The sequence below is a fragment of the Aegilops tauschii genome, chromosome 2, assembly GCF_002575655.3.
Source record: "Aegilops tauschii subsp. strangulata cultivar AL8/78 chromosome 2, Aet v6.0, whole genome shotgun sequence".
In the NCBI taxonomy this organism is placed as follows: domain Eukaryota; kingdom Viridiplantae; phylum Streptophyta; class Magnoliopsida; order Poales; family Poaceae; genus Aegilops; species Aegilops tauschii.
In genome coordinates, this window is record NC_053036.3 from 159509174 (window position 1) to 159520219 (window position 11046).

The 11046-nt window shown below is 40.7% G+C and overlaps 2 protein-coding genes across 4 annotated transcripts; one reads left to right on the plus strand and one right to left on the minus strand.

The window, feature by feature from the left end:
• The first annotated feature begins 468 nt into the window (after positions 1-468).
• On the plus strand, positions 469-7746 carry LOC109785520 (switch 2). Of its 3 annotated transcripts, none has more exons than XR_002238122.4 (9): positions 469-879; positions 1578-1684; positions 2340-3258; positions 3334-3581; positions 4680-4806; positions 4898-5173; positions 6028-6262; positions 6825-7253; positions 7364-7746. XR_002238122.4 is itself a non-coding variant. In XM_020344113.4 (8 exons), the coding sequence occupies exons 1-8, from the start codon at positions 514-516 to the stop codon at positions 7148-7150; spliced, it is 2604 nt and encodes an 867-aa protein (XP_020199702.1). In that variant the 5' UTR covers positions 469-513; the 3' UTR covers positions 7151-7324. The 3 variants fall into 3 exon arrangements, 1 of the variants encoding a protein (XP_020199702.1); XR_002238121.4 differs by having other exon boundaries at positions 7369-7746; XM_020344113.4 differs by lacking the exon at positions 7364-7746 and having other exon boundaries at positions 6825-7324.
• A 946-nt stretch (positions 7747-8692) lies between these two features.
• Positions 8693-9397, minus strand: LOC109785519 (small ubiquitin-related modifier 1-like). Its single transcript, XM_040398544.3, has one exon. The coding sequence runs from the start codon at positions 9301-9303 to the stop codon at positions 8803-8805; it is 501 nt and encodes a 166-aa protein (XP_040254478.1). The 5' UTR covers positions 9304-9397; the 3' UTR covers positions 8693-8802.
• Between the last annotated feature and the right edge of the window lie 1649 nt (positions 9398-11046).

Consider the following 11046-nt stretch of genomic DNA (forward strand, 5'->3'; position numbering starts at 1 on the left):
TGTCTAGAAGTAGAAATCGAACTAGTATATACGTTTACCTTTCCTATATAACCTATATGGATTTCTTGTATGTCGTATGAAAAGTTTTCTCCTTGGTCGATGATGCTTCTACTAAGCGTACTGGCCAATTCCTGAGCCTACGGATTTTCACTTATCATCTGTAAAGCTGTCCATCTAAATTTCAAATCTACCTAATCACGTCATTATCTTCGTACCGAATTTGCACTCTACTCTAGTCTACTCTAGAGAGTTAGGAATATGACACACGTCAATAAATGTTAAGTTTCCCTTTTGTTTTTTTCAACTCATTTTACTATGGTAGAGTTCTTTTATATTTTTCGTTTTCTTTGTGTGGTGTGCAAAGTTTCAAATTCTCCTTGCGAATTTACCTTGTAAACCTATTTTTTTAATCAAATTATAGTTCAAATAAAATTTATACGTTATATAAAAGGTGTTTTGAAGTGGCAATTGACCAATTTCGCTCACCGGAAACCACCGCCGCCGCCGGTCGCCATGTCGCTCAACCGCCTCAAGGAAACACTCCTTCCCTGCTCTTCCTCCTCCGCGCAGAGCCAATCTCAACCCCGATCGCCCTCGCCTCCTCGCCCACCGCGGAGGCCGCCCAAGACCTCCCTCTCGCAGCAGCTCCTCCGACTCGAGGCCTCCTACTCCCTGCCCGCGCCGCCACCGTCCCCTCCCAAACCCTTGAGCCAGAAGACAGCGGAGGATGCGGCCGAACAACCGACTTCTTCGTCGGAGGAGGACGTGGCCCCCCGCCCCCGACGCCGTCCGGCCCCGCCACCAGCGGCTTCCTTTGAGCCCCGCGGGCCCTATGAGCCACTTGTCCTCTCGCCGCTCGGAGAGCACCCCATCGTCCAGGTACCATCGTAATTGTGTTCTCCTCCCTCAATTTCCCTCTGGTTACAATGCGGGGCTCCTCCTTCATGGGGATTCACATGGCAAAATAAAACCTAAATATTCCCCGAAACCTACTATTGTTTAGGTTATTAAGTAGGCTTTAAACATTTCAAAGATTGATCCTTACACCTTTCAATTCGGGGCTCCTCCCTCATGGGGATTCACATGGCAAAAAAGTTACTAGAAACACGGTGACTTTTGCAGAAAATTAGCGAGCTGGTGGTTTTCTGCAAACCTAGGTAGTTTCCTGCTTTTAACTCTAAAAATTTATAGGTTCAAACCAGACTAAAGCTTAGGTGTTAATATTTGCTGCAAGTTTGCGGAACCGAAAGTTTGCTCATGCGCACTCCCATGTGCTGACCCAATTATACCACCGACAAGGTTTCGTAGCGTAGTGTGTCTTTACATGATGAATGCTCACTGGACCTTCTAATACGGATTCGCTTCTCTTCGATTCTACCCGCGACATATGCCTTTTGTATCTTTTGCTATTGCCAATCGATGCATTGTTGCCTGCTTAAATTTTTATAAAACAGACTGCGAGTGTTCATCCATTATTTGTGTGATCCACATTGTCAGAAATATATTTTCTTCTGGTAGATATTTTAGTTACTATCATTAGTTTCGTATTACTGTAATTTTATTTTGTGTGGTTGTAGGTGCCCCCATCAATTAATTGCAGGCTACTTGCGCATCAGAGGGATGGTGTGAGATTCTTATACAATCTGTATAGAAACAACCATGGCGGCGTGCTTGGAGATGATATGTAAGACTTGACAGTTGTTGTGTTACTATATTATAAGAATGCTCTTAGATTTTTGTGGCTGAACTGAAATTAACTGTACAGCATCCACAATCACATATTCACATCTAAAACATTGTATATGGAAGCAAAACAATAGATTGGAATTTCCATCTCATTTTCCTTAACTGTAGATAATACTAGGTTCGGAACTGGATATAATGAGAATTGTCAAGTCCTTTTCATTAACTGCAGATAATATCAGTTTAGCAACTGGTTGGATATGAGGTAGACTTTGCACAAAATATGATGGATGTGGAGTCATGTGTAACGCCCGACTTCCTTTTAATCATTCTCTTTCTTATGATTTTCATCATCCATGTTCTTAATTTCCAGAGTTCAACGTATCAATATATTTCAAAGTATCAAAGTAACATTAAATGAAACCCTAACATTCAAAAGGGTTTCTGGCGCTAGGATCATTCAGGAACCTTTTGGACACCTGTTAAAGAAATGCAGCTTAGCTTATACTGTAGATTGGTTATCATCCACATGATTTTCTTAGGCATTTATGCGATCAATGTAGTTGAGTGAATTCTGTACTTCATACATTCAATGGGCACACCCATTGACATATATTCGTTTAGATTTATTAATACTTTCTCTTATTATATTTTAGGGGATTGGGAAAGACTATTCAAACAATAGCATTTTTATCCTCTGTTATTGGAAAAGATAATAATCAGGGCGAGAAATCAACAGACAAAGGAAAGAAGTCCAGTCCTGTACTCATCCTCTGTCCCACTTCAGTAATTCGGAATTGGGAAAATGAATTTTCTGAGTGGGCAAATTTTTCTGTTGCTGTCTATCATGGTCCAAATCGTGACTTAGTTCTTGAAAAAATTGAAGGTCAAGGACTAGAGGTGCTCATTACCAGTTTTGATACTTTTAGGACTCGTGACAAGGTTTTATGTGACATCTCATGGGAACTAGTGGTGGTTGATGAGGCACACCGACTCAAGAATGAAAAATCGAAGTTATATACAGCCTGCTTGGGAATTACTACACAAAAACGCTTTTGTCTCACAGGAACCATAATGCAGAACAAGATAATGGAATTATTTAATGTGTTTGACTGGGTTGTACCTGGTTGTTTGGGGGACCGAGAACACTTTAGAGAATATTATGACGAGCCCTTAAAACATGGCCAGAGATTAAGCGCTCCTGAGAGATTTGTTCAAGTTGCTGATAAGCGCAAGAAGCACCTTGTCTCTGTTCTAAAGAAATTCCTGTTGAGAAGAACAAAAGAGGAGACTATTGGGCATCTCATGCTTGGGAAGGAAGATAATATTGTTTTCTGCAGAATGAGTGATGTTCAAAAACGTGTTTATAGAAGAATGCTGCAACAGCCTGACATACAAATCCTTGTAAATAAGGATCTCCCCTGTAGCTGTGGAAGTCCTCTGACTCAGGTTGAGTGTTGCAAGAAAATTGAACCACGTGGCATTATCTGGTCCTATCTCCACAGAGAGAATCTGGATGGCTGTCCTCTATGCCCCTTCTGCCTTGTTCTTCCTTGCCTTGTCAAGCTTCAGCAGGTTATTTTTTATTCTTGTAATACCTTCGACAGTTTCAATTTTGAAGTTCTTGTAACTTAGTTTCCCTTCATGTAGATTAGTAACCATCTGGAATTGATAAAGCCCAATCCAAGGGATGAGATTGAGAAGCAGAAGAAAGACGCTGAGCTTGCGGCTGCTGTCTTTGATACAGATATTGAATTAGTTGGCGGTAGTGCTAAAAGTGAGAATTTCATGGGTCTCAGTGACTCAGAACACTGTGGAAAGATGCGTGCACTGGAAAGACTTCTGTCTTTGTGGACCCTACAGGGTGACAAGATTCTTCTTTTCAGCTATTCTGTCAGGTATTGTTTGTTTGTGTGCTATTGATTACTCACTAAAAGACTTGATATATTTCCATTTACCTTAGCTACCCAGTGAGGTATATATATCTAGATCCAATCGCCGTTTTGCAGTTACCCTGTTTTATGGCACAAATTAGTGTTATTTATTTCCTCAGTTAGAACCAAGAGATGTTTGCCAACTGTATTAGCAAATTAGTTATATCAACAGCAAAAAACATCTTTATATTGGCTTTACAACCAATCAAGTTTGTCATATTTCAAGGAAAGCAAAAAGGCCATACTGCCTCCATATCATAATAAGTGATGTTTTGGACATGCTTTCAGTCAAACTTCCAAAATTTTGACTATGAACATCATTTTTAATTATTTGGATTGGAAATTTGAAGATAAAGATTTGTCTCAAAAAGTATTTTTAGAGTCTTATAATTTTCTTGGGTTCCATAGATATATTACAATAGAAATAAGTGGTCAAAGTTACACCACGAAAACTGTTTTGATGTCCAAAACATCACTTATCTGTGATATGGAGGGAGTATTTCATAACTAAGAACTCTTGGTTTTGAACAATAATTTGACGATGGATCACGAATGCATGAAACTATCATACTTCTATTAAAGTAAGATCTCTTCCCTTTTCTTCGATCGATAGTCATTTATAATTATTTGTATTTTTTCCACTAAGCAGGCACGCTTTGTTGTAGCCCAGAATACCCCCATGGCCCCATTTGTTAAAGTGCTGCTATTTAAGCCAAAATGATCCCAGGCGGAGTATTTTATTAATCTTTATTGTAACTTAAGCGATGATGATAAGATGTTGACGAATTAAAACTTTTGTAACTTGTCAATTTTTACCACCCGACCCTTATATAACTTGCACTGATCCGAAACAGAGCCTATTTTGCACTATAAAAAGGTTCAAACAAACCCTAGCCTATATTATGGTAACTTATTTGTGTAGTCATCTTCTTTGCACTTTTTAGCGTTGCGTTTATTTCTGGAAAGTTTTCTTTTTTAGATATTTGTACTTTAGGTATGCCACTTTGAACATCATTTGTGTGTGACTAATTGTTTTATTTCACATATAAACTTTACAAATAGAATGCTCGACATACTAGAGAAGTTTCTTATAAGGAAGGGTTACTGCTTTTCTCGCTTAGACGGGTCAACACCCATGAATGCACGCCAATCGCTAGTTGACGAATTCAACAAAAGCCCTAGCAAACAGGTAAATTTATGTTGATTTGTATTTGTATTTCACAGTCTATTCTTTGTTTAGAAAGCTCGGTGAATTTATTGTGCGAAACACTTTTTTGCAGGTTTTTCTTATATCTACCCGGGCAGGCAATTTAGGCGTTAACCTTGTCAGTGCTAACCGTGTGGTGATTTTTGATCCAAGTTGGAATCCTGCACAAGACTTGCAAGCACAGGACAGATCGTTCCGATTTGGACAGAAACGGCATGTCACAGTATTTCGCCTACTTGGAGCTGGATCCCTAGAAGAACTCATTTATTCTCGACAAATATATAAACAACAGCTTTCCAACATTGCAGTCTCAGGGAAAATAGAAAAGCGATACTTTGATGGTGTGCAGGTAATGCCACATTTGCTTCAGAACTTTAATAAGATTAGGTGGAGAATCTGATGTACTTTACTTGAGGTATTTACAGTTGTGGACAAGTTAAGCACAAAAGGTGATGGGGGCGAGGTTTATTTGGCCCATTATCTTAGAAAATGGTAATCAAGAACTGGAATCCTAATATTTGGAAGAATACATCAAGTTTTAAACATAAGAACCAAAATAATGTTCCTTTCCTATCCCACTATAATTTTTATTTTCTCCTAATCACCTGATGCACTTGGTTCTTTTAAAAAATTGCATGCTTCTCATTTCATGGCTGTGTTTTATCTTTTGGGCTGAATATTCAATTATTACTTAAAGGGTGAGGCCATATTATGTTCAGAAACATGTTTTTTACACTTGAGGAATGTGTTGGTTGAAAGCATTTGATAATTAAACATTAGTTTGATATCAACATTTTGAATTTACTCAAATCAACAATGAGTCCCTCCCTCCCTTCCTAATGCAGGGTAATGTAAGAATTCACAAGTCTATGTAAAGTACCTGGTTGTATTGGCATTGTTACATAGAAGTTTATATCTTTACTAGTCTACGGATAGCTTCATTAGTATTTATGGTTAGATGGCATTATATAAGGAACAAGACAGGTGAACTTCACATTATTGCACAGATTGGTGTTTATTTGCTTAATTTCAACTTGAGCTGTTAGTTTGGATGTTGTAAGTATAAGAATTTGCTGCACTTATAAGCACACTTCAGTTTTTAGCTTTTTGGTAATCTCTTTAACAACACCACATCAGTCACTATGTACCAGGGCTCTGTCTAGTTTCGAACATTGGTTAATTTGGTTAACTTGTTTGTTTCAGGATGACAAGAAATTTCAGGGTGAGCTCTTTGGGATCTGTAATCTGTTCCGTGACTTGTCTGATAAGCTTTTTACTAGTGAGATTATTGAGATGCACGGAGAGGATGAGAAAGCTAAAACATCTGAAGAAACAGGGATAAGAGAAATAGTTGACACTGATTTATTTGGTACACAAGGGCAAATGAAATCATCCACGGCAGCAATAGGTGATGAAAATCAGGCATTGGCTGATTATGGTAAGTCCTGTCAGTATCTTGATTTAAACCGCTTTAATTGCTGTGTTGTAATATGATGTATGAAAGCTTTAGATGGAGAAATGACTAAGTAGCATGTTACTCCTGGTGTGTGGAAAATAATTTGATATTAGCAATTGAACATTTTAATTTCCATGTCATCTCTTCATTTCAAATACCGGCTCTAGTCATTTTGAGTTGTGTGTATTGGTGCCCAGCCTCTTTCATTCACATAATCAGAAAGAGATTTCATCCCATGTCCCGACACACAAACTTAATATTTGCAGAATGTTTTATTTTACAAGGTCGCACTACAAAATCCATTTTCTTGAGTTGAGCTTTACACTTCATTAGCCTCACGAGCTGTGTTTGGATCCTAAATATTTCCACTCTTCAGTTTTTGATGTAGAGAATATGCTCTAGTTTTTCTGCCATAGTTGCATGTTCATTATTCATTCCAGAACGATGCTAGTATGTCAACTTATTGCGAACAAAATGTTGCGTGCCTGCTAAGCCGATTTATGAAACCGAGCACTTACTGACAGAGTTTGTTCCCTGTAAACAGGAGTTGTGTATGCTCACCGGAACGAGGACGTTGTTAACTCTAGGACGCGCGACGACGACAACAACGAAAGAAACGACGACGCGACAGAAGAACGCGTCGAGGGCACCTCGGAAGGCCTGCATAGTAAGAAGCAAATAAAGCCCACGGCGGACAGGGCGAAACTTCGCTCGGTGGAGGAACAGAAACGGAAGGAGTTCAGCCGTATCGCGGCCTGTGTGGGTATGAACGACCTCGAGTTCAGCAAGTGGCTGCTATCCGTCTCTCCTATGCAGCGGCAGCGGGTCCTGGACGATCATAGGAAGAAAAGAAGTTTCACCGAACAATAAATTACGCAGGGCTTCTTCAGATTTGTTTTGCTTCATATTTTTTGGAAGGCCTTGAGAGTGGAGTAGTGCCGAGCTTTCACATATGCTTTGGCTGTCTAGCAAGGTGCTATGCTTTCCTTTAGGGACATCTCCATGTTTATCTGTTTGAGAAGTGATGAAAATCCATTAACATCAGGCGAGTGGCGAGACTAAAGTTTTTTATTTTATTTTAAGGGAAGGCGAGACGAAAGTTGCCTCTAAGCTTGCGTGACCATAAACATGACGCCCAAATCAAATCGGTGCTCCAGGGAACAGCAATGAAGTCGCAACAGCGCTTGCTTAAGAGGAGGAACTCTTGCCTACCAAAACTTTGACATCAGTTGGACATAACATCAGATCATCCGCACAACGATGCAGAGTATTGTGTGGTTCGACGGCTCAGTGGTTTGTTCTATTTTTCGCTCATGTCTTTCGATACTACTTCCTCGGTCCCAAATTACTACTTGTCGCATAAATGATGTATCTAAAACTAAAAAGTACGTCTTCATTTGTAAGTAATTTAGAACGGAGGGAGTATAAATATCTACATTATCAAAAAAATAAATTATTGTTCACTCCTTTCATCGCTTTTACTTAGGTCCAGTTCTTTTCAGCTTATGGAGGGGCTTAGTTGAGGATCTCAGGTCAAACCCAAAAAGATCTGGTTTTCTAAGCAGGGCTTTACTTCCAAGCCGCCGCTTGCCCTATGTAGTTGGAAGCAGACGAAGGGAGTCAATTTTCGACGTAACCCTATAACCCTAAGGCCTTGTTTGGTTCGGCTGTGGATTTCTAAAAGCAGCTGTGAAAAATCTGCTGTGGAAAAACAACTGTGGAAAATCTGATGTGAAAAAGATGTAGGTCATTTGTCAAACCAGCTGATACAGCTTTTTCAGATTTTGGCCCGCAGTGGAATCAGATTTTGGAAAACACGTCCTGAGCTGCTTCCGCTTTTGGTTCAGATTTTGGCAGCGGATTTCTGGAATCGGATTTTGCTAGGTTCGCCCTTTGGTTCAGATTCTGCTGCGCGGAAGCGGAATCCGTCGATAAAAGCTGAACCTAAGCAGGGCTCAACTTCATTACCTTCGGTAGGAAGTTTAGGAGTCAAACTGGAAATAGAAAAAAACGTAGCATTGCCGTGTCATAAAAAAAGGGAGTACAAGGATCTAATGGTTGGCATCCACACAAAAAAATCCTATAAAGTATTGAAAATGCATATGTACATGCCCTGAAAATGAACATGTAGAGCTAAAAAATACAGTGGAAAGTAATCTTAGAAATTCTTTTGCATGATGATTCAGTCATACAAACCAAGCAATCCAGATAGGATAATTTCATAACGATTTTAATCCATCTAAATGACTAAATCTTATATGAAGATCTTTCGAATAAAAAAGGACCCTCAAACGCAGCGAAATGACTAGTTGGATACATAGTATTTTACAACCCACCATCTGAAAACCATATGAGCACTGTGGTTTGTGAAGCCAGAAACGGAGTGAAGATAGAACTACGACGACATTGAAATGAACTGAAACCGGGAACATCGAAATGCATCATATTTTATTTTGCGTTCCCTAAAGAGCTCGGCGATCACTTGGTGAAGTGCAATGCAAATATGATATGAGCACTACTGCCTAGATTTCGAACCAGAAGGAGCCGGTGCCTCTGACGACGTCCCCCGCCTCGTCGTAGTACGCATCCATGACAATCTGGAGCTGGGCGGTCATCCTGATGGTGCGGCGGACCAGGCGCTGCTCCTGATCGACCACCTTGAGCGTGACGAACCGGAGATCCGCCGCCATGCCCCGCTCAGCTTTCGGCAGCGCGCTTGTCCCGCCGCCTCCCAGCAGCTCGGTGAAGAAGTCCACCTCGTCGCCGTCCTCCATCTGGAGCTCCGCCGGCGTCTGCCAGCCGCGCAGCCGGCCGCCGTCGTACAGGAACCGCCCCGTGCCGCGCTGGACCGCCGGCACGCTGGCGTAGTAGAAGTCCATGAGGCTCTGCAGCTGCTCCGTCCGCCGCATGGTGCGGTAGACGGTGTGGCCGTCGGTGTTCCGCACCTTGAGTGTCACGTGCACGCCGGGCTTGATCACCGGCTTCCGGTCCTCCTCCTCCTCGTCCACGCCCTGCCGCGACATGTCTACGCCAATGTGCTTGTGTTGGCTTCTGCTATGGTTTGGCCTGGAGGCGATCTGCGCGCTGCTTATAAAATGGCCGTGGTTTAATTAACCCGGGAATTCGTATCGGCGCTGGACCTTTCGGTTGCCGCACCACAGTAACTCCATGCGGGGATCTTGAACGATCAAACTCTGCGCAGGGATCGAAGCGACCAGGCATTTGTTCTTTTCCAACTACTACTATACTCGAAGAAGAGGTTAAATTAAAGCGCTGTTGAAAAAAAAAAATACTGCCAGAACAAATTACACTTCCCCTATCCTTCCTTTTCTACCAAGATTTTAACCTTTTCCGATTAAAAGTGGAAAGTGGCTCTTGTTGGAAGCTAAAAAAAGTGGCTCCTGTTGGAGATTTTGAAAATGGTTCTTTCGATGTTTTTAGATTGAATTTTGCCATTGTTGCTCTAAACCTTAAAGAAAATGATGCTAGGCTAAATTAGCCTTAGCAATCGATCTTTTGAAATCTTCACTAAGGCCATGACAAGTAGAGTTTCCCCTCTCGGAGATATGCTTATTTCCCTCCACCAAGCTGCTTTTATAAAAGAGAGATTTATACTAGAAAGTGTGATTACTACTCATGAAGTCAACCATGAGGTACATATATCCAGTTATATGAGGCTATTATCCTTGAGCTGGACAATGAGAAAGCTTAAGATAGGGTTAGCTAGAATTTCCTTAGACTAGCCACAATGGGTAGTAACATAGACTTGTAACATGCCTATGTTACTAGTCTATGATGGTGTTTGGTTCTCTAGTCCTAGGATTTTTTCTAGTCCCTAGGACTTTTTGAAAAAGACTCTCAAGGAGGTGCTTCTAAGGACTTTTAGCAAAAAGTCCCAAAAAAGTCCCCCCTGTTTGTTTTGGTAGGGACTTTTAGGGACTTTTTTAGTCCTAACACAAAAAAGTCCCTGGAACCAAACACCCACTATGTTACTACCTCTATAGTGGGGAGTAACATATGTGTGGTAATATGGAGCACTTCATTTATTAGGCTATAGACACATCTTGTCTTGATATGTGTGATGTTACTCATACTAGTAGTAACTAGCTATGTTACTACTTTCATCTCTTTCTTCATTTATTGCATGCCACATCATCTATTTAACCTAGATATGTGTGATGTTACTACCTTTGTTACTCCCACTGTGGGTAGTCTTATGGAAATGCTAACCGGGTTCTGGAGATAAATGGATTAGATAGACTCAAAGTATTCATGTCCAAAGGTATTTATGTTTTTTTAACGTCACAGCGCCGGGGGGAGGGGGTGGGGCATGACTGTTGATTTCGAAGTTCTTGGATCTATAGGACCAAAGCATTAGATCGGCGATGATATTAAGGATTACATCATTGGCATCAAGGTTGACACCGCAGAAAACTTGTGCATTTCTAGCATCCCAAATTTTTCACAGAAAAAGGAGAAGGATGAATGTGGTGATGGAGGTCGGTAGGTGTGGCAACATTGCTATTTTCCAAAGTTGTTCCATTGTGTGGTGATGAGATCGTATGCCAATGGCTCTACATACTCACCTTGTGTTGGATATATACCCTAGAGGCAATAATATTGTTTATTATATTGTTATATTCATAATTGAGAGTAAATATTCTATGATATAACTGCTATGATCCTGGAATATGCAATTCAGTGAAAAATTCATATGCACGTGTGGAATGATAAGCGGTAAAAACAAGATTCTTAGTCTCGCCTCT